Raw genomic sequence first — 27,694 nt, forward strand, 5'->3', positions numbered from 1 at the left:
ACTTGGAAATGTTATTATATGCAATAAAATGTAAAATGTAATAAATAGTTTAATAAATAATGATAGTTTAGAAAGGTTAAATCATGTAGACCCCTTGCAAACTCTCGGTATAAGTAATTATTTTAATTTTTACAAACAGTTTACAAGCAGTGATAAAGGTTGATATGATGTGCGTGAGTCTTATTGTTACTAAAAGGGACTTAGAAACAAAGTAAAATAAATTTTTAGGAGAACATGCCCAAGGTTAAAGATTTATGAATAAAACAATATGACCACAAAGGACTTTTATCCAAGAATGTGAGTTAGACAGAAATGCAGTGCAAACCATAAGGGCAATGAAATACATATGTATGTAACTGTTAAGGTTTGGTCATCTAGTTATAAAATCAAAGCAAAGTTTAAAAAAGGGATGAATAATTGGATGTCAAATACTGTACATGCTCTGTTGGTAAGTCACCTCATATGGGCCTTTAATATGCTAAACCACCCTTTAAATCTTGTTAACATTCTTAATACAGTTTATAGATTTTGTAATTACATGGTGTCTAGGCAAATATTAGCCTGATTCATTCTTCTTTACTAATCTCAGTGCAGAGGAACTACTTTGGCAAATATAACTTATGTTTGATCACTAATGAGAAAATATGGCATGTCTTGTATCACATAACTAATTCTGAAAATGGAATTGTAAAACTCACTTTAAAGAACTCCAGGGATTTTGTAATTAACCCTTGCAGTGGGGCTACCCCTGCACTGCAAGGGTTAAGTGCTCATTTGTGTCTAGGTTAAAAAAGTTATACTCACCCGATGCTCTCAGCCGGCTTCTTCTTAGACCGGTCCTTCCCATGCCTCTCTCCCTCTTCAGAGGTCTAAGGTCCCATAAATCATCAATGTCTATACACAGTGTATAGGCCTGAGGACACTGAGGAAGATTCCTATGCTGTAACAGAGAAGGAGACAAGCTGGAGGGAGCTATGTGACAGCTGGCCGGCTTGGAGCTTCGAGTGAGTATATATATGTTATTTTTTCCCTAGACACAAATTAGTATTTAACCCTTGCAGTGGGGGGCGGGGGGGGTAGCCCCACTGTAAGGGATAACAAAAAGTTTTCCTGAAGCGTTTCTTTAATGTATGGACGCAATTTTTATACATTGCACGGAACTCATAGTTGTATGTCAATATGTAATGAAAAAATAATTACCTGAAATCAAATCCACTTCTTTTACCATTTTCTGGTACTCCAGGATCTGGACACATATCTGTAGCTGTTTGTACACCTCCTTGACTTACTGTGAAAAAAAAAAAGTTTCACATGTCCAAGTACTTTCTTATTCATCATTAACAGATGCTTGTTGATAACAATGATCAGTAATGAATGTTGCTAAACTTTGCACTGCCTAACCTAATATACACTTTGTATAAATTACTTCAGTTGCCTCCCCCTCCACCACTTCACAATGCTAGTAAAGGAAACTTATATACCAAAACCAATTAATCTGAAATGTGCCTGGCTCCTGATTTTGTTCCCAACTATTTATATGGTCTGCGATGAACCTAATTTTTATGAATAGTGCAGAAAATTGAATTTAAGGCCAAGACACCAAGGATCTGGATAATTGATTCACACATATGCAGGTGCATGTAAACATCATATTCATTATCATCATCTTGAAAGTAATCACATTTGATTAATCAATATGTTTAGATTAGTGTGCTGAGTTCTGTCATGGTTTGTAGTAATTGTAGTAATTCATCCTCTAAGAAGGAGATTCTCTGTTCTGCCTCTGTTAACTTTTGTGCCTGAGCAAACAAATCATGTCTGAGTTGCTGTATACTTTAGTGCATGGTTTTATGCACAGTAATAGAAGGTTTTAACCCTTTTGCTGCCAAGGCCTTTTTTTCTTCTTAATTTTTTGCACACATGATATAATCCACATTTTAGGCCTGAAAATTACTTCAAGCCCCAAAACATCATATATTTTCTGAAAGCCAATACCCTGTATAATAAAATGGTGGTAGTTGCAAATTTTTATGTAGCATGATATTGGCGCAAAATGCACTTAAGTTAATTTTAGTGCCCAAAAACACAATAAAATACAATTGTTTTCTAAAATATAAAAGATGAGGTTAGGTTAAATAAATAAATACCCAGCATGCCCAGGTTAAAAATTGAGTGCTCCTGAGAAATGGTGACAAAATTCAGTATCCTAAAAAGTTAATAAACAATGCTATAGAAGCCCCTACAGGTCATTAGTCTAGAGATACAGTATGTGTAAATATTGGCCCTAGAATTATTGCTTTCACTCAGGTGTGCACAACAATACCCAACATGTGTATCACAATCAACATTTCCATATGTAGGTGCACCCTACGCATGTTTGCGTGAATGCGCTTGGGGGCTGGGGACTTTAAAAAATGTTTACATTATTTTTACATGTATTTTATTCTATATTATTTTTTAAAACTTTTTTTATTTTACTTTAATTGCTATCCCATAGGGGGACTTACAAGCCCTTCATGTGATAGCATATTGGCAGTGACAGGTCCTCTTTAAGGTGATACTGGGGGTCCAAAAGACCCCTAGTATCACCTTTCCACTTTAAATAAGCTATTGAAGTGCATATTATTGCTCAGCTTCAGTAACTTGCTCTTTCCTGCCCTTCCAGGCCACATCTCGGATTAACGGTCTGGTTGGGAATTTTAGGGGGACCCACTTTCTTTTCATTTTTTGAACTTTGGGATTCCCTAAAAATTCCTACCGGACCTAAAGGTTTTTTTTTTACATCAGCGGGTCCCCCCTAACATTTTTACCATGATTTAGGACCCCACACTGTTTTTTTTCTTTCCATATTTTACTACCTCTGAAGTAGTGAACAGAATGACCAAGCCGAATGCTGCAAGGCAGCATTTAGTTATTCACTCTCCAATGTTCGGCTCAGATGTTGCATCAGCTAAAGGCAAATGGATTTGTCCCTTCAGTTCAGCCAATGTGCTAAGCCTGTTCGGCTGAACCGAAGGGAAGTGAAGTGAGCCGAAGGCAGCTGATGTACGGCTAAAAATAGCCATACAGAGCTGCTGTGAATGGCCAAAAAGACTTTGGCTCAGTTCATTTCAGCTCAGTTATTAATTTGGCTGCCTTCAGCAGATTAGTAAATAACCCCCTTAGTATTATTAGTTGATTTAATAGTAAGACAAGAAATGCTTCCAAATGCAGCAACTTTTTTTTGTAACTGGAGAGAGTATAACAGATCCAATTCCACCAAATTAAAGACTCGAATGGGTATAGAAAAGTATTTATGAATGTGTGGTGAAAAATATTTTATCATGCTCACCAGACACAAAGAAAAATATGTTTTAGTCTGGCTTGTGGTTTGTCAAATGTGTCACCTTACATTGCTGCCTACTACACACTTGAGATTTAAATCTGATTGTTTGTATTATTAACTTGACAATTTGGGAACAAATGAGGGTGGCATGGGGTTCAGTATGATTTCCCCTATTCTCTCAGCACATTCATCAGACCTCACTATCATCACACTAGGATTGCTTGTGAAATTGAAATATGTTGTTAAAAAAACCCCACTACATTAAAAAGATGTTGAAATGCCCCAAGGTATTAGCTGGTGAGAAACAGGACTAAGACATGCAGATCAGTTAAAATAAGAATTGTTGGCTGGCAAGCTAACATTGAATAAAGTAAATGAAATTGTATAGATAAAACTGGTATCCTTACAAAGTAAAAAAAAATAGCTAAGGAAGTAAAGGGAATGGGAAAGAACAATTAAAATGCATAATTATAGTATATATTATAGTGGTGGTTAAAGCATAAACAAACTTTTTGCTACATAATATATGGAAACTGGCTTTGTTGGACTTTGTGTTGGTAGAATATGTGTTTTGCATTTAAAAAAGGACAGGAGAATATAAGTATTATTAACATACATACACCTACTGAGAAATAATTGAGAGGTAAAGTATGACTTTTACCACTAGTTGGAAGCAGTGTATGCAGGAAAGCTAAAGCATGAAAAATTGTAATGGAGTGCAAGAATGTAATGATAGGAAAAAAGAAGGAATAATATGAGCAATACAGCCAGGGTGTCTGTGATTTAGTCAATGGGAGCAATGTAAAATAGAGTTAGATTTTCATAAGCATTTTTGTAACCTAAATGTGTTTTTCCATCTGGAAACTAAAGCGACTCATAACTTCTGCAATTTTTTCTGTTCTAGAGACAAAATAACTATGTTTGTGGGACAAAGAAGTGCAGCAGAAAAACCTTACAGATGTAAATGTAAAATATTTCCATATAAATGGTACAATGAAAAATAAATAGCATAACAAACCATAGCTAAGGTGATGAAAAAGTTGATAAAAACTAATTAGGGTTGATTAAGGGTTAATAAAGTGCTAAAAAAGTATTTTTTTGTAAAAATATTTAATTGCACAACACTAATTTAGAAGTGCACCATTATTACATGAATGAAGTGCAGTACTTGGCTGTTACACTGAATGGCACTTCCAGTGTAATCAGCAGAGCTCTGCTGTCACTTTAACATAATACATAGTGTTGCCATATAAAGTTTTGCTTGTGTAATATATTAATTAGATAATATAATATATATATTTGACTGCATCTATCTGCATGTTATGTGACTCTCAGTTCCTCAATTATGTTACTTATTGTGTTACTGTGAATCTGTCTGCTTTGAAGTCCTAGCTATTGTTTTGTTTGCTTATCACATCTCACATGGGGGTGTAAACAGCAACCTTATTTAAATCCTCCAATCAGGTTACGCCCAATGTACATTTGGTAGGCAGTGTACAGAAAGGAGGATATATAAGGTATTGTTAGCAAGCCATGTGCTCTCTTTTTAACTGGAACACAAGGGCATTCAGTATGAACAGGAGAGAAGCTGAGAGGTAAAACTCCACCACACTTGTACATTGTCTTGTAAATATTGTTTTGTGTGTTATTTGTAAATATGTAACCCTACCAATAAATGTATATTGCTGATGGAACTACTTCTTTTGTCTAAGAATCCTCAGATCTAGGGGTGTTTATGTGAATATTATTGTCGTCATTGGAATATATTTACATATCCATTTCACCTGGGTAACAATAGTGGGGTCAGCTCCATTGCTTACACTATCAGGGCTGCTCTCACAGTGTAATCAGCAGGGATTGGCTATCAGGGTGACAGCACAGTCAGAATATGGCTAAGGTAACAGAGACAGGAGAACCATTGCCTTGGTCTCACCCTGAATCCAGGTTGAGCTGTAGGGGAGCAAATTGTGATTCTGATACCACATTGTCCAAATTGAGTATAAAACAAAAATAACAGTTGTTAGTTAACCAGTTGGAAGAAGGAGACAAGAAACCTCTAAATGAAGTGCAAAGAATAGGATCCACTTGAGAACTAAGTTCCCTAGTAAGGATAGATTGCTGATGGGAGATGACAGACTAAACAAGAGCTTTTAGTGGGACATCAAGCTTAGTAAAAGGGTGGCAAAAACAAGCTGTTAAAAAAACTACAGAGACATCACATTAATCTCGTTGATATAACTTGTAGTGCTTCTTGGGACTTCTTCACTGTTTGTCAGTTACTGCAACTTACTGTATATTCCATTGCACTGTGCTGTGGTCATGACCTGCCGCTCTGGATGCTGACATCTGGAAATGTACTCACTGGTATCTTTGCTGTTGCCAGATTACAGGGTATCACCCAAAAACATTTTTAGTGTGGACAACTTATTTTAGTTTCTGTTGCCTGTTTGACTCTTGTGCTTTCATGTTTTTTGAGAATGAAACTTTAAGTATAGTTCCCACCAGAACACATAGATCAGGGGTGGGCAAATCCAGCCCTCCAGCTGTGCTTTAACTACAAATAATAACATGCCTCTGTCTCTGAGAGTCACGCCTTTAACTGTCAGCCCTGCAATGAGGATTTATAATTTCTCAACACCTGGAGGGCCAGTGTTGCCCAACCCTGACATAGATTAAGACATGTTGGCATGCATTTGTCTGTTTATGGAAACAAATGACTTGGATGGCAAACTGCAGGTCAACACACCCACATTCAGCATGCAGTACTTTTACCCAACACAATGCAATAGAAAGCATTGGTGGAAAAAAGTTATTAAAAACAATGGATTGTAAATGTCAAATTATTTTGCTTTTGCTGTAGAATGCAGCAACATGCATAGCAACATGTCCTTAGCTTAGCAAAAACTGTGTGCCAAGTTCCAAATTTCTGATGTCTATACCTTAGGTGTCTGTTTGTGGTCTGGCAAGCAGGCAAGCAAAATGTAAAATGTGCCTTGCCACCTCAACTTATGGCTAATCCTTGATTGTTAATTTTGTTTGTGATCTACATTGTCTAATGACAGTGTGATCACAGGCACTGTAAGCTTGGCTGGGCATACTGTACATGTGAACTGATTTAGAGTCGATAAGTGCAGTAAGAGAGCACACGGTGTCAGAACTAAAATTACCAAAGAAACTCCTAAAAATAATCAAGTTCATTTATAATTAAAAAACCCCATCCAAATAAATCCAAAATGAAAATTTGGATTATTTCCGAAACAAAAATGTATGCGGATCTGAAATCTAAATAATAAACTGAATCAAATTTCAGATCCGAAATCCAAGAAATTAAAGAAGTAAAAATCTGAATTGATCCAAAACAAAATGAAACAAATTTTTGAGGGGGTTACATGTCTAGTGAAATTTCACATTGCAAAGAATACCGAACCATGTGCAAGGAAAATTAGAAAAAAAAGTATTTTGTCTTGCACGATTGGATGATGGAAGCCAGCAGAGCTTCAACTCTTTCACTAAGCTAATAGGGAAGTGTAAAGTCCCTTTTGAAGTAATCATATGTGCAATTAGTAAATTAACTCCATAATTATACAGTATTATAGTTTTATATCACATTGCACATTTCTCACATGTGACTCAATGAAACATTTTCACAAAATATTATTGCATTTATAGACATGTGATATGAAGAAATATCCAAAAATGTACAACCATCTCTTATCACTTTCAGAAATGCTACATGTATCCAGGTCAAGACAGATCCATTAAAATGCCTTAAGTTTGCATCTGCAAGACTGAATATTGCAAAGCATAATCTATTATTTGTGCTATTTTTGTTGTTTTAGAAAAATAGCCTTGTAGACAAGGCTCAACAAATCCTGTCTTCTATAGCCACATGTATTATTTTTATATTTATATGTATTCTGGGTAGCAGGGAAATATGCAAAATATTTTTATTGTTATGGCATCTTATAGCTGTATTACCATCTTCAGTTGTTGAAGTCTGATCTAAGCGACAATCATTCAGACTGGTAGTGGGACTAGAGGGTTCATGCTAATTAATGACAAACAGCACCATGTGCCAATCCCTGTGTAGTTGCAAGCACTATAAGAAGTGTTACCCTGTAAATGTATCAAAATATAATAATAAATATGCTGCGCTTCAACTAGATCAATCAGTTAAAATGAAAAAAATACTCAACAAATCCCTATAACAAATATGTGCTAAACAATACATGCAAGCAACTTGTTCACAGTTGCTTTTTCTTGTAAATTTCAATTCTTAATAATGAATGTCCATCTGGAAAGTTCAATCATGTATTCCGTGTTCCGATGTACACAAATGTGGAATCACACGTATAAAGTGTTGAAAAGGACATCAGCATGTCTTCACGATCATATCCAATAAAATATCAAAACAGCCCATAGCGTAAAAGGGCGGAGTCTCACAGACATGGATTGGAGATTGCATGGTCGGCAGCACAGCTCCTGTTTGACTTGTTTTGTACCTAGAGAATACGGTGACACAGAGAAGTCTTACTTGAAGTTTTGTCAACTTTCCTTATGTGAGTAGTTTTTTAAATAAAAGAGTTCTTTAATTTTACGGTTTTATGCTATGGGCTGTTTTTATATTTTATTGGATATTGTTGTGATGACATGCTGACGTAATTTTCTGTGAAATGATTGTGGAGAAACGGTCTTTGAGTAAGATCCATTGGAGATCCTCTAAAGCAATTTTAGACCTGTTTAGGTCTACTTATAAGGTGAGCGGCCCACTAAGAGGGGTGAGCACCTGGGTGATAATTGCAATTGGTGTATGGACCTTGTATACAGAACTTTCAGTGTGGAAGGATAAAGAATGTGGTGCACTTGGGACAAATCGAGCACTTTATACGTGTGATTCCACATTTGTTTACATCTGAACATGGAATACATGATTGAACTTTCCAGATGGATATTCGTTATTAAGGATATTCTTCATTACCACTATCCCACTCACTGGTGCTAATATGTTTCCCTCTCTCACGATTAGTTTCCCACTCACTATACTTCTTTAAAATGATAAAATTATAAAAAATAAAAAAATCAATAAACATTTTCCCACTATCAACACGACGAATGTTTCTTCTCATCATTAGGATTTTAATGAGGTGAAAGGAAAATCCTTTCCCTTTCACTTTGGGTTGTGTATCTTTCTGTTCATTTCCCCACATATCCTGCATATTCGATTACCACTGATATTTTCTATTCACTTCCTCATAGATCTGGTTTATATATGTCCCTTTAATAGAACTTCATGACCCCTAAGTGTACCTCACCGGCTGCCCGTGATCCCTGAGGAGTATAGCGTGCTGTTCTCCGACGCGATCCCTCCATCTATTGTTGTTCGTGGCGGTTTACCTTCGACAGAATCAACCTCCTATATGATTTCGTTGCAGCTGCTTCATGTCATCTAGTTTTTGTTGCTTTGATTATACATCTGGCGAGGACTTATATGAATACAGTTCTCCCGGAGATCTGCCTTCTTTCCCCTGAAGAAGCCCCTTCTGGGGGCGAAACATGTAGGGACCTATAGGAGCGTTTACATCATCTGAAAATAAGTTACCGTATATCTCGTAACCGCACGGTACTGTCACCTAACGGTGAACCTGCATATTCAATATGTATTTTTATTAATGATATATATTTTTATTGATGACATGATTTTGTACTTTATTCCTTGGTTCTAGACTATGTATACAACAATTTAGTGAATAAATGTTTTTCTAAGACTTTTATATACGAGGTCTGGACTGGTTTCTAAAAAGCCCCCTTTTCTCTCCCCACTGGGTCCTTGCACAGCCCACTGTGGAAACAATCTGTTCTTTTGTATCCATAACCTGGGGTGTGAAACCTCCAGCTCCTCTAGATGCTATTTGCAACACACGCCTGCCAATATTATCCCTTAATTGTATATTATTTTAGAAAAGAACCACGAGATTTTAAAAGAATACTGTTATCCAAATAATGACAATATATTTAAGTACAAAATCAAAATATGTGTAGACCTTGATTTACTATATCTGTATGTTTATGCCAATAAAAATCCATTCCTACTGGTATGTTTATCATAGAGATCTGAACATAGTGCTCTCATCCTTGGTTTTAACCTTTATTTCCTTTAAACACAATCCCATTCAAGGCTACTGTTGCATATTTAGATTGAATAAGAGCAGACATATGAAACATGGATTAAGGGAGAATTATGGGGAGAATGAAATGCACTCATCCCCATAGTTAGAGCCAACGTGTGACACTGCAGCTTTCACATGTCGGCTCTATTTATCAAGAGCTGAGGGATTATGAACCGCAGATCACTCAGTTTACAATCTTCTCCCTGCAGAGAGCAGTGACTGTCAGTCATTGCTTCCTGCAGGGATTCCCCTCTCTCTATTCCTCCAGCGCTGACTGGAGGGACAAACAGGGGAGGGGGTGGGCACAGCTAGCTCTGGTTCTAGAGAGACACAGCCAGCTGTCAATCAGGCAGTGGGGTGGAACCTGGCAATATTGTTTGGATTTTTCCCGGCTGCAATGTGGCTCTGCACTGTCAGCATATATTGGGCAATAGCCTGCTATATGCTGAATTTTGGGTCGCAGGATGACTTTAGTAGATGTCCTCCTGTGACCCAAAAGGAGGACAGCTTAGGGAACCATTGAGGCTATACTAGAATGTACAGGAAACTGTAACAGTGCAATACTTATAGCTGCAAATGTGATTACCATGGAAGCCCTAAGCCCTATTATTACATAGGAATATAATCACAAACTCTTTAAAATATGTGTAGTTTTAATGTATGTATTTATGTTTAATATATTACTTTGGAGACTACATTCTAAATGGAGTTGAGCAAACTGGTCAAAATTAAATTTGGGTAAATCATCCCTCAAATGAGAGTACCCCCATGGCCAACTAGGCCAGTTTGGGCCATTCTATTCATCTACTTTAAATAACTGACAGTTTAAGAGCAATTTTTTACAACAGGTCATCAGAGGGGGCAAGAGAGGGAGAGAGAGAGAAAGAGCGTGAGGTAGAGAGCAGGTCAGGACTCCAGGACTCCAGTGTACAACAAAATGTTTTCAGTGGGTTATAGCAAGAAAAAGTGGCAGGCCAGAACTCAAAGCCCACATAGATTTGTTGTTCTGCCAACACCACTTGTAACAAAGTTGAGGGATATGCTCTGCTGGGGCACAACTAAAAACCAAAAGCTGCCATAGCAAATGTCTTTCCTGATTTTGATTGTGGATTTGAAACAAATACACAATCAAGATAAAGTGAAGACATACTGTAGGTAGATAAGTCAAAGTCATTAAAAGAAGTCAAGGTATTTATTTATTTAGTTATTACTGGTATTTACAGAGTGCCGATATTTTACACAGAGCTTTTCACAGTGCACATTCACATCAGTCCCTGCCCTCCAGGAGCTTACAATCTAAGGTCCCTATCTCATATGCATACATACAAGGGCCAATTTAGACAGGAGCCAAATAACCTACCAACATGTCTTTGGAGTGTGGGAGGAAACCGGAGTACTCTGAAGAAACCCACACAAGTACAGGGAGCACATGCAAACTCCTTGCAGATAGTGACCTGGTCGGGATTTGTATAATATTTGTATAATACAATTATTAAGTATTAAGAAAAGCTGTTAAAAAAATGACAAAATACCTAAACATTTAAAGTATCAAAATAGATCAAAACAAGGATAAATGAGCACCTAACAGTTTTGTAATCCATAAATGAATTATCTATCTATCTATCTATCTATCTATCTATATATCTATCTATGATATACACATACACGTCTCTGCCTGGCTACCCTACTTTCTCTCCTCAGAAATACCCACTATCATTCTTGGTGACGTTAACATTGCTACTAACATTAACACCCCAGCTTCTGCTCAATTTCTTAACCTAACCTCTTCTTTTGATCTAACACAGTGGTCAGACACTCCTACTCACTCTCTCACCTATGCACTCCTTGCAACCTCTCCAACACCCCTAGCCCCCCCCCCAGACCACAACATTATCAGTTTCACACTGACCCTGTCCCCAACCCTGAATCCCCCTACACGGCACACTGTCACCCGGAGAAACCTTCACCACCTCGACCCTTCTCTTCTCTACTCTGCTACTGTCTACCTCTATGACAAAATCTCACCCCTATCCTGCCCAGACCAGGCTATTTCTGTCTACAACAGCTCACTTTTGTCCTCTCTAGATACCTCGGCTCCCCTCACTACTCGCAGACTTAGACCACGTCCGCTACAACCGTGCCAAACAAATGAAACCAAAAATCTCAAGAGACATAGCCGCACTCACTCACGAAAAACTAGGTCTCTGCAAGACTTCACCCTCTACAAAATGGCCCTCCTAAAATACAATTCCTTCATCTGTACTGCCAAACAGACTTATTGGGGGTGATTTACTAACCTAAACACACGCACGCACCAGGTGCGTGTGATTTTCACACAGCAAAACGAATGTATTTATCAACCAAAAAGTCTCTAAAAGCATATTTCCACTAATGCCATATATGGAAAAATCATGCACATGATGCATATATAATGCTGCTTCACAGTTTAGACAAAAATGGTTAGCTCATGCATTTACATTCCTGCATTCATCAACGCAAGCAAAACAACATAGAGCTAATTTACACAACATCACCTTGCAATTCATGCAGGGCTTTGCACAACACGCCTGCTGGGTGTGTACACACTACAAAGGTGTTTAGATTCCACCCATAGATCATGCTGGGAGGGAACACACTACAGAGGTGTATACATGTTTGTGGTGTGTTTATAAGGTTAGTAAATCAACCCCATTTTGTCACTCTCTTTAACAAACTCTCATCCACACCTCGCCAACTCTTTTCTACTTTTAACTCTCTACTTCGTCCTCCTTCGCCACCACCCACTAACTCACTCACTGCCCAGGACATTACCATTCACTTCAAAAACAAAATAGATACAATTCGGGATCAGATCACCACTGTGCAGTCACCTTCACCTATTCATGTACCAGACCCTCCATCACACTTGTTACTCTCCTCTTTTGACCCTGTCACCACTTGCCCCCCTGGACCCTGTTCCCTCACCGCAACTTCGGTCACCCTCTTGCTCTATCCTAGACTCACATTTTCAATCTCTCACTCTCTACTGGTATCTTTCCCTCCCCTCTGAAGCATGCCCTGGTCACCCCAATACCCAAAAAACCCTCAATGGACCCTACCGACCTCAATAATCTCAGACCAATCTCCTTACTCCCATTCACCTCCAAACTCCTAGAATGCCTCATCTACAGCCGCCTAAGTCGCCACCTCGCTGATCACAACCTTCTTGACCCCTTACAATCTGGCTTTTGCCCTCTACACTCCACTGCAACCACCCTCCTAAAACTCACTAATGACCTACTCACTGCTAAAAGCAAATGCCACTATTCCCTACTCTTGCTATTAGGCCTGTCTGCTGCTTTTGATACTGTTGACCACCTGCTCCTCCTCAAAAAACTCCAGTCACTTGGGCTACAAGACTCTGCTCTCTCATGGTTCTCCTCATACCTATCTAAGCGCTCCTTTAGTGTCACCTACAATTCTAACTCCTCCCCTCATCTTCCTCTTTCTGTAGGGGTCCCCCAAGGCTCTGTCCTTGGACCCCTTCTCTTCGCTATCTACACCACCTCCCTTGGTCAGTTAATAACCTCACATGGCTTCCAATACCATCTTTATGCTGATGCCACTCAAATTTATCTTTCGACTCCACAACTCACCCCTTTGTGTCCTCTCGTGTCACTAATATACTATCCGACATATCAGTCTGGATGTCGCAACACTTCTTAAAACTCAATCTTTCAAAAACTGAGCTCCTGATATATCCTCCTGCCCGTGCACCATCCCCCAACGTGTCCCTTGAGATTGTTAACACAATTATCCCCCCCTCCTACCATCCTTGACTCGGACCTCACCTTTCTTCCCCATATCCAATCACTATCCAAATCATGCTGCCTTCACCTTCATAACATCTCCAAAATACACCTCTTCCTCACCAAAGAAATTGCAAAATTACTCATCCACTCCCTTGTTATATCTCGTCTTGACTATTGCAACTCCCTCCTCATTGGCCTTCCACTACACAGGCTATCCCCATTCAGTCTATCATGTATGCAGCTGTCAGACTCATTCACCCAATCAACCGCTCAGTGTCTGCAAACCCCCTCTGTCAATTCCTACACTGGCTTCCACTAGCCCAAAGAATACAATTCAAAATATTAACAATCAGTTACAAAGCCATCCACAACTTCGCCATGGCTATATCTCAAACCTGGTCTCAAAGTATCACCCTAACCGTCGGCTCCGCTCATCCCAAAACCTCCTGCTTTACAGCTCCTTTGTCTCTCCCATCCTCTGGAATTCTTTACCCAAACCTGTCCGTCTGTCGCCCACCTTAACTGCCTTTAGGCGTTCCCTAAAGACTCATCTCTTCAGGGAAGCCTATCCCACCTCAACCTAACTGCTCAACCATCCCGTTCTCAAACAATTCATACCCACACAGCTCCCTCCTCCTGTATCACTTCCCCCTCCCTTTTAGATTGTAAGCCCTCAGGGGCAGGGCCCCCCTTACCATCTTGTCTTTATTTGTATTGTGATTGTAATGTCTTCCCTATATTGTAAAGCGCTGCACAAACTGTTGGCGCTATATAAATCCTGTATGATAATAATAATGATAATATTATACACATCAGTATTGCAAACACAATTATTTTAGACCGCATCTCTACTAGTTGCAATTGCTGGTGTCTATAAGTGTATTTTTATGATCTCTTTGGGAAATGTATGGTCTTGCAAGTAACTGTAAGGTCTAAGCTACTTTCTTTCTGGGGTCATTCAAACACATCACTGTCAACTTCTTCATGCTGATTTAAAAGTAATTAATGTCAGACTTCAAGGAGCTACCTCTATATCAGAGAAAGTATTTAGTTACAACCAAGGGTTGAATTAACTAAGATTAATTTTACTTTGATGGATTGTAAATGCACTGTCACTTGTCTGAGCCTTTTTTTTTCTTGTGAAGTAAAAAAATAGATCTAACATAAAGTATAATTTGATATATGATATAAGGTTAAACACAAATGCATGTAAAACACTACAAGTAAAAGCATTTAGAGAACTGCTGATTAAAAAAAAGATAAATCAAGAAAAAAAAAGAGTTTCATCATAATCGCGCTATTGATCACATTTCCCATGATACTTGGCAGATAGATAAATTGAGCCCACCACACAGGGTTATTCACACAGCTGCCAAAGGCAGCTGTGTGAATAACCAACCCGAAGTGAGCCAAACACTGTTCAGCTATGCATTTCAGACTTGTACAGCTGATTTCAGCCGTATATCGGCTGAAATCAGCCGTACATCAGCTTGCTTCGGCTGGCTACGGGTCTGCTGAACATGCTCTGCCAAAAGCATTGCTACTGACAGCTAGGTAACCAGGGAAGGCTGAACTGTCGTGAGAGCTCAGCGGAACCGGCCTTGATATTACGGCCCGCTCCGCTGAGCTCTCATTGTAATGATAGTTCAGCGCTCCCTGGTTACCGGCCTTGGTAACCAGGGGATAATGAACGGTCATTGCAACTGGCCGGAGCCAGCCGTGAAATCATGGCTGGCTCTGCCCAGCTGTAAGTAGCAAGGCTTTCGGCCGGCCACTCTGCCCGCTTCGGGTTTCACTTTGGCTCAGTTGAGCTGAAGCATATGTCTTCAGCTCGAAAGAGCTGCTCGGCCAGCTTCGGGAGCTGTACGGGCTATATTGAATAGCCCATACAGCATCCCTTCAGTTCTACTGAACCGCAGGGCTCAGGCAGCCAAAGCTAGCCGAAGGATCAGCCGGAGCTATGGCTGATCCTTCAGCTAGCTTTGTGAATAACCCTCACAGTGTTTCTGAATGGGACTGCAGCCTCTTGCCAAATCATTGTATACTGTATATCCTAACTGCGTCAGATCTACATATTTATAATTAGGTAAATCTTCTGGTACACAGCAGAGAATGGAGCATGTCATAATGTATTTCTCAATGACTGTACAATTGCTTGAGGTGCGTCTATAATCTATGCTTGTGGAAGCAAAGGTTTTCCTAGTACTTGTATTTGTTGTTTAACTCAGGTATTTACACAGTTGGGGTGATGTGATAAACCCCACCAATTTTATAATAAAAAATCCTTCGTTAGGATGGACCTTAATCCATGAATTTGCATCCTAACTTTTTAAGTTGACGGGGGGAAAATAGGGGCGGACTGGGCCGGGGGGGCAGGGTGGCAATTGCCCCCTGGGCCTCTCTGATGCCCCTGCCCACGACCATTAGGTCAGGTCTGCCACATGCACCTGGCCAGCCAGCCCACCCACATCAAATGCGGCTCTGTCATCCAGGCGGCCGCTCGCTCCTCAAGAGGCCCCAGCGGGCGGCCCTCCACAGTGCCTGATTAGAGGGCTGCATCTGCCTTATTCAGCCAGCCACCTATGCAAAATGCGCAGACAGCTTCCTCGATATGCTAATAGCATATCTTCTCAGAAGCTGCACACAGCGTGCCGGTTTAAGTAGTAACCAGCACATGCTGCATACAGCTTCCAACATTGTGGGAGACGGGAGGCTGCGCTTGTTGGTGGATCCAGGGATCAGGTGAGTATTAAAAAAAGTTTTAATTTATGTTCCCGGGGACATAATTTTTCAGGGGATGGTCTCCTCAATCCGGGGACTGTACCCAGAAATCGGGGGTGAATGTAGAGCTGCAACAACTAATCGACCAAGTCTATTATGATCAATGATTGAAAATGTTGTCAACGTTTTCAATCATCGATTAATCGGCTTTCGATTACTTGGCCCTGTTCACGGCTCCACACACACCGCGCTCCTCACCTTAGATCTAATTGTCACTAATAATGCAGAGTTAATCGAGGATATTGTAATTGGGGAGTCATTGGGTAATAGTGATCACAATGTGATTACTTTTAATATTGAACACAGAAAAGGGAAGTGTACTGGAAGGACTAGAACCCTAAACTTCAGAAGGGCCAACTTTGATAAGCTGCGCAACCTAGTGGGGGAAATAAAATGGGAAAAAAGACTGCTAAGGTAAGCAAGAACTTTCACCCCACATGGTGCTCTATAATGTATTGCTGGGATAGTGGGATTAGTAGTCCTCTATAGAAGATGGTACATTGTGCTGTACTGTATATTATACAGAGCAATGTACCATCAGCTATAGAGGACCACAAATCCCAGCAATACATTATACACTGTATGTATAATGCATTGCTGAGATTTGTTGTATTCTTATATAGCTGGTGGTATTCTGCATTGTGCTGTATAGAGGACTACAAAACCCAGCAATATAGCTGCTATACCTGATGGTATTCTGCATTGTTGTGTAATGTATTGCTTGGAATTGTAGTTCTCTATAGCCAATGCCTTTCTGCAATGCTGTACAGTGTATTTATGAGAATTATAGTACTCTATAGCTGGTGGTATTATTCTACATTGTTGTATAATGTGCTGAAATTTTTAGTCCCTCTACAGCTTGGAGTTATTGGCAGAACTACCAGAGTCGCAGCAGTTGTACACGCGCACAGCACTGACGCGGCATCCCTCCACTACCAGTGTGCTTTAATTTTCCTCAACCGATACATTTCTCTGCCACGTCATATCCAGGTGTGCATGTCATGAAGAAAGGGGGTCATGAAAACAGCTGATTCCGATGAGTCGGCCGCACTGGAAGTGACACAGTCGAGAAAATTTATAGGATCGAGAAAAACTATAGAACACTGACTTTGACACTATCCAGTCCCTCCCACTATCCTCCCACAGCACACAGCCCAGAAGCATGGACAGCCAGCGGCGGCCTACAGTGGACGAGAGTACCTATGTACCAGACATAGAGCGGAGTAAGGCCAGAACCATGTAGGGAGCCCAGTGGGAGGAGTGCACCATCCCCCAGCCAGTCATCCCTTTCATGGACTTACTAGGAGTCCTCGCTTCTCCCGACCATTCACACTACCATTACATGGAAGGCAAAAGTGGCAGACAGGGGTGGGGAGAAGGCGGGGAAAGAGGCAGAGCGGAAGGGGGCCAAGTTGCTGCACCATGGGCCTCTGGGTTGTACTTGCCCCCTGGGGAAAACTGTAAAGTTGCCAGTCAGCCCTGGGGAAAACTGTAAACTATACAATAAAAGAAAACCTACTTTTATAAATACTTATTATATATGTAATGAATCTACATTAGAAACAAGTAGATGATTCATTTATAAGATATTTACTATGGATCACATGTATTAATGGATAATGCAGCTGTTGTAACACCAATTATACTAGTTAAATACAACATTGGTTTAAATGTTTTTCCACGGTTTAGATAGTGATGATAACATCACCTATTACCTTTATCTGTAATATATTCCTTAGAGCGGTTAGGTGGAAACAGGGGAAAGGAATTAAATATTTTATCTGCGCAGTGTGATCATGTCAGTAGTATAGTGCGGAAATGAACAGAACGCTCCTTAATATTATCACCAAGCAATTTTCAATATTCTATTGAAAGCAGAGTGTGATTTGGAAGCTGTTTTAGGCATTTTGTCAATATTTCTCTCAGTTGTACAGTAACTTCTTTTTGTGATTTATATAATTGGAAGTCACAAAACAAAGAAGTATTCACAGATGTCGATGTCTACTTACTAGTACTATCTAGGCATTATGTCATTTTCATAATAGATGCAACTGTTAACTGCAGTAATATTTGAATCAGATGAAGGCAGCAATGGGAACATGAGGCAATTGTTTCCTGGGCCACTGTTGCTATTAAGAATGATGCCAGATTAAAAGACTGTGAAAATGCCTGTTTCACACACATACTTAGAGCAGTGTGTGGTCACTGTGCATAGATGTTACTGTTTAACTGAAGCTTTAATCAATACATTTTATAGACATTTTCTGCAAAACAAACACTATCATCATTACCTTTCATAAGAAAAATGAAGGCATATAATCATGATAGTCCTGCTTTGCCAGTAGTAGCCAGACCTCCACTGACCTGCATCAGGTTGAAATCAGGTTGAAATTCTTTGCAATCGTACCTCTTTTGTGGACAAATTCACTTACATATGTTTTAATCTGTTCCTTCCCAATGTAGCCCTGTTACAATCCCTCTTTATAACTTTATAGTTATGTCATACACTAATAATCATTGTTCGCTAATGTCTGGAGTTTTCAAAACTTTTTATTCATGCACGATGCTCATCACCCACCTCCACAATCTAAATGTTTAAAGAGACCCACCCCAAGGAACCTCCACAAGTTGAGCCACTAGAAACTTACACCCCACCAGCAAGGTCTAGCACTACCTCACACAAGAACTACAAATCTCCACTGACCTAAGCAGTGCATATGGGTAAAATAGCACCTGTACATACATTGGATATTTTTCATAAACTGGTTTATAAAAAATAAGTGTTAAAAACATTTGTGTATAAATATAAAACATTTTTTTTGTTTACTGCCAAAACAGATGCTACTTCAAACCAAATGTCACAAATTGCTATTTTTCCTGTTCTTCTCAATAGACACCAGCAACCAATATTTTAGGAGGTACTAACCCATGTGATAATCTTTGTGAATAGACTTTTGCAGTCAAATTACAACCTACCAAAAAATGATAAATATTTTATGTATAGTAAATACAACCTACCTGTGGTACATCCACATTGTCTGCACATAGTCATAACATCAAATAACATGTGTTAGTAAAAACACCATAAGCAATATGCTTTTGTGAGTATTGCCTTTTATGTCCAACAATCATCAACAGTCATTTAGTTGTATTCATTCCTCTCCACTGGTAGATTACACACAGTTAAAGGTGTACAGTAAACTTACATACATGTCAACCACTGAATTTCTCTGCAGGTGTAAGATTTTTGCGTACATACGTTGTGAATTTTATTAGTAGCTCACATAATGCTTTTTTTTGTGTATTCCAGTCTTTTAACAAATGTAAAATTATGTGTACAAGCAAGTCCCTATTACCAAAATGTTCTAACATTTTGTTTTAATATTTTGTAAAAGTTCACATATTTGATTTATTTATTTGGAGTTTAAAAAAAATACCAGTTCATTAAAATTAACAGTTAAATATTAAACAGTGTTTATTAATATGTTGAACCCATCTTTTTGACCCAGTAGCTGGAGTTTTAAGCCCTTTTTAAATGTTTTGTTCTCTTTACCCCCTGCTGGTAAAATCCTATTTACAGAGGTCAGTATCTAAAGCTGAAATTTATACACACAACTCTTTCTTTGAATGCCTCCATCTAGGGTTCCAATAAGATACAGCCTGCCCAAAAGACTGTCTTTCTGTGGTGCTGTGAAAATAATGACTTTTGCATTCCTTTCCCTGTGAAAGACTGTGTTTTTATGGTGTTTATCCTGTGACAGATTATTTTGTTTGGATCTTTCCTTGCTGCATCGTCTATGGTGCTTTTTGTGTTGCCTTTTGCAGCATTTTGTGTAGTGTTTTGTGAGCTTCTTTCTCTTTGACAGACTACATTGTTTATAGTCTGTTCAAGTATTTTATGTTGCATTCTCCTATGACAGACCTTGGTTTGTGTGGTGCATTTCCTGTCCTAGATTTTGTATTTTGTGGTGCTTTTGCTGTGGCTGTCTATATTATGTGTTTTTTTCATGACAGACTGCATTTTGTTTGGCATTTCCCTGTTCCAGATTACAGTTTCCCTGTAACAGCTGTTACCCAAATTATTAGTTTAAGTTAAATTAGGTTACGTAGTAGAATACAGTCCTTACAGGATGTCCAAAATGTACAAGCAGATCTGAATGCACCGTATGATTGGGCATCTATTTGGCAAATTAGGTGTAATGTTGATAAATGTAAAGTTATGCACTTGGGGACTAAAAGCATGCATGTGTCATACACTCTAGGGGGAGTATGTTTGGGGGAGTCAATGGTGGAGAATGATCTGGGTGACTGTTAGATCATAGACTCAATAATAGTATGCAATGTCATGCTGCAGTTTCTAAAGCAAGCAACATACTTACTTGTATTAAAAGTGGTCTAGACTCCAGAGATAAAGACATAATCCTGCCCCTGTACAAAACATTAGTAAGACCTCATCTGGAATATGCAGTTCAGTTTTGGGCACCAGTTCACAAAAAGGGATGTTGTGGAACTGGAGAAAGTGCAAAGAAGGGCAACTAAACTCATAAGAGGCATGGAGGAGCTCAGCTATGAGGAAAGATTAACTGACCTGAATTTGTTCTCTCTGGAGAAGCGGCAATTAAAGGGGGACATGATCACCCTGTATTAATACATAAATGGTCTGTAAAGTGAGCTTGGCTCCAAATTATTCACTTTAAGGTCACTGCAAAGGACAAGGGGGCCCTCTTTGCATCTGGAAGAAAAGAGGTTTAACCATTTGCATATAGAAAGGATTCTTCACAGTTAGAGCTGTGAAAATGTGGAATAGACTCCCCCAGGAGCTAGTTCTAGCTAATTTAGTTAACTGTTTAAAAAAATCTGGATGTATTCCTAACTGCATACAATATTACTGGATACTGACTTCTTATAGGTATACTAAGCACCAGAGATTGTTGATCCAGTGAATATCCAATTGCCTTATGGGGTCAAGAAGGATTTTTTTTCCCCTGTTGGAAAAAATTTAACCATGCTTTAGAGGGTTTTTTTTTTGCCTTCCTCTGGATCAACATTGGGATCAACAGTAGGTAACTGGGGGCATAGCGTTTTGTTTTAGGTTTTTCTTTTTTATCTCATCTCTATAGGTTGAACTCGATGGACTTTTTTCAATCTAACTATGTAACTAAGTTGTGATCTGCTGTATAAGTGTTCACACCTACAAGTATATGGTTATGATGATTCAATCATGAGATTTTTCTAGCTCAACATAATAACAGAAATGTATTAATATATATTTTTACGATTTAAGTCTTAATACTATGGGGTCTATTCACAAAGCTGCCGAAGGATCTGGCCGTAGCTTCGGCCGATCCTTCGGCTAGCTTCGGCACCAGGACCAAATACATTTCTGTTATTATGAACAATCTATTTAACTACAAAACTCAAAGAAAAGATTTAAGCATGCAAAATATACAGACAATTATATATACACACTGTTGCAGTAGGATGTGATGGCAGATTTAGGCTTAAAAAAATAAGTGGCTGAAAGCAATGATTTTTAAAATGCAAGGTACTAAGCAGGCATGCTGCACACGTTGCTCCTGTACCTTCTATCATATCATGAACAGTATCTTACATCCTGCAGTCTCTGCATAGCTGCAGAAATAGTGGTTAGGGGGTAGGATCAAATATCCTGTTCTTAAAAATCTGAATGAAAACTTTTGTGATAAAAAAATGTATTTACCCAACACTTCCTCTAATTTCTGTGCTCACAAAGAATTCCTATTTTGCCATAGTCAGAAAAAATAAGCCTACCTGCTCCCCAACACCTATGTAAATCTGACCACCACCAGTTTTTGTTGCAGAGCCTTTAGGGTACTTCTACTGTCTGACACCCCCACTTATTTCCAAGGTACACCAGCCTGACACTGGTGAAGAATCTATGGTGCTTTTTGTGTTGCCTTTTGCTGCATTTTGTGTGGTGTTTTGGTGACTGTATTTTGTGAGCTTCTTTCTCTTTGACAAACTACATTGACACTGGTGAAGAATAGAATAAAGCTAGCCATACGCTGTAATTTTTTCTTGATCATTCCAGAGGGCTGAATTAATAATTTTAATCTACACGATTTAAATTGCCTTTCAAACCTGCTCCTTCAAAATTAACTTCTGGTGAATGGGCGGAGGGGGGGAGGGGTCCTGATAGGGCCACACACTGGTTGACTCAACCAGAATTAGACCAGTGTATGGCCAGCTTTACACTGCCTAAATATCCATCATAAGTAATGCAGCACCCCTATTTTATCAAACAAATATATGTCTATAGGTCCATTACACCTACACAAAAACATTACTTTAGGTGAAATAGCTACTAACACTACAAGATGCTTGTAAATTGTTTCCTAACTGCCTGACATATAATACTTTATTGTGATTGCAGGGTAATAGAAGCTTATAATTGTCATTTGCAAACATTCTTTGGGTTTGTAGATTGGAAGCCATTTGTATGTTTGAAAATTTAACAACCCATTATACCAGTTTTTAATTTATTGCATGCATTGATTTTAGAGAAAAATATTTACTTTTGTATGTATTTCTCAGTAAATGTCATTTATATAGGTATTTAGTTACCATTGAAATAAAAAAAAAAAACACATGGCAGCTCACTGCTGTCAGTTTAAATACTATACTACAGATGACGGAGCTGATTCATATAAATTGAGATTTGACCCAGAATAAGATGTTTGTTGGATAGTGAAATGATTGTGGTTCTTTTTTCCCCACCAATTTGAAAATGAAAACAGAACAACAGTATTACTCTCATGTTAAACACAAAAATATATTTTAACTAAAAAGTAATAAATATTAAACATTTTAAAGAAGTCCCCACCCCACCGGTTTATTAAAACATTTTCAAAAAAGTAACCAATTGGATCTTCATGCTCCCCAGTCTATTTTATCTTCATTCTCTTGAAATTAATAATATTAATAACAATGATAATAACAAATGCTTTTATGGTTTGGTAGATTCATTCATAAGAAACGATGTAACGGTCCTTTCTGTGGTCTGAGGCTTCTTTGTACAAAAACTAAGGAAGGCATGAAGAAAACTGAACAACCTATAAATACATTTTTCATACTTTCGGGTAAAGTGGTAAATTACCTTTTACTGACATCATGCAAGTGTCCATGCAGGCTGCCATCAACATAGCAGAGGACCTTCACAGCATGAATTCTTTATGAAAGGATACGATCTATGCCTCATACGCATGTTTCTCTGGAGATACATGACCATTCTTTAATAAAATTATTTTTAGTTTTCATGTTTTTAATTGTTAATACAATCAAAAAAATTATTTTAATAACAATCAAAATTATATGTAACACACATAAATTATATTTACAGTTCTAGCCATCTTGTGGCAAGCTCTGCCTAACTATTTCTCTGCCAATAGTGTTTTTGCAATTTTTGCACACACGTTAAAATGTTCTTAGCTGGTCTCCCTCCCATGTAGCAGTCTACACCTATCCTGGTGGGCCCACAGAAGGGAAAGTGGAGCCCAGGATATATGGAAGAGGGGACAGATGGTGGGAAAGTACCTTTGACAGCTCATGAAAGTGATTGCACAGCTTACCAGCTGTCTGACTTCCAGTGTAAAGCCAGCAGACAGTTTTATGCATATAGCCTGGCTGCTATATGGAGAAAATCTTCTTCATACTGATTTTTTTTAACTTCAAATAATATACTGAGGCTTTTTTTTCCTACTGATGTTGTAGTGAAAATTGATTAAAATGATTCAGTAGAAAGATGCAGCCCCTTAGCCCTTGTAGCCCCAAATATATTTTCTCAATTAGTCAGTTTACACAAGTGGCCAGCAAGCATGTCAGCAGTGATGAGCTGTCTTATTAGAAAGCCCAGCATGCTTTACAAAATGAGTGTTATTGATGCACCCTGTAATAAATGGGTATTTTAAAATAAAGATTTTGTATAAACAATTTACTAAACATTAATAAAAACGCAATGCATAAATAATAAATGCAAAAAAGCTAAAGATTACATACAAAATGAATGGCTCCAAACTTGGTAAATAGAACAATGTGTCAGATGGGCAGAATGCCACACCAGTGAATCTAAAGAAATGCAGACATCTCTATATTTCTAAACCATAAATGCTATTGAACAAAATATTGGATACTGATACGATAACAAATGACTATTTACACAAAAGCAGTAATCCCCAAACTATTTATCTAAGTTAATTAGAATATCTAAAGTCAGTCAGATTCTATCTTGTTTCATTCTGCTTGGCACATTATTCAGTAATTAAAGAGAATAATTATAATTTAAGCAGCTAGTACTAGTACTATTATTACTACTGCTATTTTTTTTTTGCATTTTGACCTATGGCATACAGTACATGCATTGATCTTTATTAGTGTAAATACAGAGTTCAAGCCAAAAGTTTTTTAGATCCTCTGTCATATTTTTACGGGGGATTTATCTCTCATGCAGAGTTTTCCTGTCCTAGACATATAATATGAAGTCAGATGAAAGCTGTCCAAAATCAGAGGAATCCCACTCAAGGCATTTGACATCAATGTGCTTACTGTATTAGGAAATTGCCCCTCATTTATTTTTCCTATGATAACTATCAACATTGAGATTTCCCTCATTTTTTTGACCCCGTGACCACTATCACCAGTGTGGAAGCATGAATACAGTTCCTCAGCTGGGAAACAAACAGCAATAAAAAGGTCTTATACTGTAGCCTATCCTTAATCAAAAACTTCGAAAAACATGACTAGAGACCCATTTAAAGCAAATTATATTCCTTAAAATATATGATCAAAATGCATGTAAAATACGTATAGATCAGTAGCCTGTGCCAGGTTTTCTCCTGCAAACTGGAGTCAGAAGAGTCAAATTTGTGACTAGTAGTATTCAAATATAAGACTTGTTCACAAAACACTACCTAACAGCTTAAACCCTCCTCTAATTTGACACAGCTTACAGAAGCTGCTGCCAAATATGAACCGTTCACCTTATAAACAACTTAGTGGTGCTTAATCCATGAACAGAAACACTACTCAAGTATGTGAAGTGTAACCTTGTTGTCAATTACATCACAAACACCTCTGCTATGACAATCATATATCAGTGCTCTCTGCATATGTCAGTGAATATGGAAATGTTTAAAATTGAAAATGTGGGCTTGTCTGTTGACGTTTCACAATGTTTGCATATTAGTAACAATGGTATTTGGCCTACATGTTTTGGGGAAAATAGTAGCGCATAGCTGATTAAGAAGGTACCACTGCTTTAACATACTTGGTGATTAGAAAGGTTCACTTTAAAGCTGAACTTCAGGAGTAAATATTAATGTATACATATCTTGGTCCAGTTTGATGCAGTGTAAGCTAACATTTCTTACATGGTAGGGCCAGTGCTACTACAGTGCTTTACAGTGATCTTTCAGTCCTGTACTGTTGAAGTGCTGAGCTACGTCCCCCCTGCTGTGAAAACAAAAAGGAGTTGCTCGGTCAGCACAGCAGCCATTCAGCAAATGCCTAGTATTATTATTCATGAATACTAGGCATTCACTGATTGAATGGAGGGCTCTGACATCACATCAGTTCATCTTTAAAGCTATCAGGTACCACACTCTCTATTTGGAGCACCACAGAAGGCATGTACAATTAGGATAACTGCTGTATATCTGCATGCTGGCAGTTAGCAATGTATCAGCCACGTAAACAATTTGCTTTTTCATTCTGAAAACCCCTGTATAGCCTTATTAAGAAAAGTGAGAATAAAAATGTACAAATGTAAATTATAGTTATTTCCATACAAAATATATGCTGCAGCATTTCCATGCTCTTTCGTACTCCAGCGACATTGTCTTATAATTGCATATGTCTGCCACAGGCAACTATAGACAAAATTGGATAAATAATTGAACCTGGCATTGTTTCATTATGTGAGATTCCTATTTACATTCAATTTGTCTAGTCATTTTTCATTTATTTTGTCACATAGGAAGAAATAGCTTCTAACACATTTGGATCACCTTGATAAAGTCTAGTGAAAAATATGGTAGGCTTCTAAAGACCAAAGAGAGTACAATTGACTAGATAATAGCACTGTGACACTGGCAAATACATCTGAGGGGATTTAAGAGATGTATGAAATCAAGAATAAGAATAACAGTGAGGGGGAATTGAAAATAAATATGTCTGATTTTTCCAGACATTTATGATCTGATGGAGATATGGCCAAGCAAGAAACTCAAGTGCCTAGCATGCATTGCTAAGAACCATCTAGAAGTGACTTTGTTTTGCTGTACACAAGGAGCTGGTATAGTAACATTAGTAAAAACTATGAAATCTAGCAAAACAAATAACAAAATAAAAGCTATAATCTTAAGTGGTCGCTCCGGCAGTATCATTGCCACTTAATTTATCTGGAAGCGGAAACCTCTTAATAAGAGAAAAAGCTTCTGGAAATCAATTTCTATGAATTATCTGCTGTCAGACTCATCAAAAATGCAACCTTTAGTAACCTCTCTGCTGGATACTTCCATGATTCATTGCCTACCTAATGCTGTATGCTGTAAAATCAAACAGATTAAAATATTATTTTATCATTCATATATGAGCCATGTTTAATGTTTTATGTTTAGGTAAATTTTACTTTTCAATAAAAAGAGATTATGCCTAGAGAAGTACAAGTTCATTGTACACATGAACAAATCTAATTCTGCTTTGCAGCAAACTTGGAAAAGTTAAATCATATACATATGACTATATGGTCAACATCAAACACCAGTCTTAGATTTGTACTATAAAAGAAGCCAGCACAAAGAGAAAATGTATATTTGAAAATGCTAGCTGTCTGGCTGACCCAGGCCTCAGTATTTTCAGTCACTAGGCAAAAACAAGCTGGCAGGTAGTAAAGTCAGAGCAAAATCACAACTCTTGAATTATTTGTTCCAAGGCAATGGGCTTGATTTACTTAAGGTAAATAGGCTGTACAGTTTGCAAGGGAGTTTTCCCTTAGCATAGTGAAAAGGTTACTTTGCAAAGATTACTCAATCACATGAAAGGAAAATATAAAAAACACAATAAGGCTTATTCATGAAAGGGCAAAGAGTCTGGAGAAGGCAGGAGAAGTGAACAATCTAGGACAAAATAGCCGATTTGGAAAAATTCTCCAATCCAGCTCACTTTCCAGTTCAGCTATGTTGCCCTAGATTGTTCATTTCTCCTGCCTTCTCCAAACCCTTAACCCTTTTGTGAATAACCATATATATTTTTTGCTTGCACATGATTGGATGATGGATGTCAGCAGAGTTTCACCTCCTTTACTAAGCTATGGGAAAATTCCCTTGAAAAGTGAACAGCCCATTTGTATGTGGTAAATCAATCCCAGTGAAAGTAATGCACTCTTTGAATATGTATAACAGCCAGGCAACAGGTATTTTTACAAGAAGAGTTCTGTAGTAGAAGCCTATATTTTTACAGTCCAGGTTTCTTATACTAATTAGTGCAAAGAGATACGTAGAAAGTGCACTAGCCAGTATAAAACAAGTATGTAGATCTCTTAAAGGCCGACTCTGAGATTTAGGAACCCTGCCATAATGGTGGGTAGATCTTGAATG

At 38.3% G+C, this 27,694-nt stretch overlaps 1 protein-coding gene across 1 annotated transcript in view; it reads right to left on the bottom strand.

The window, feature by feature from the left end:
• The window catches only part of CSMD1 (CUB and Sushi multiple domains 1), an 880,549-nt gene that overhangs the window by 409,866 nt on the left and 442,989 nt on the right, over positions 1–27,694 (bottom strand). The window contains exon 7 of the mRNA XM_018562582.1: positions 1,201–1,288. Coding sequence (XP_018418084.1) covers positions 1,201–1,288 — 88 coding nt within the window. The remainder of the gene's footprint in view (positions 1–1,200; positions 1,289–27,694) is intronic.

The sequence above is a fragment of the Nanorana parkeri genome, unplaced genomic scaffold (genome assembly GCF_000935625.1).
Source record: "Nanorana parkeri isolate BGI_ZX_2015 unplaced genomic scaffold, ASM93562v1 scaffold586, whole genome shotgun sequence".
NCBI classification, from domain to species: Eukaryota; Metazoa; Chordata; class Amphibia; order Anura; family Dicroglossidae; genus Nanorana; species Nanorana parkeri.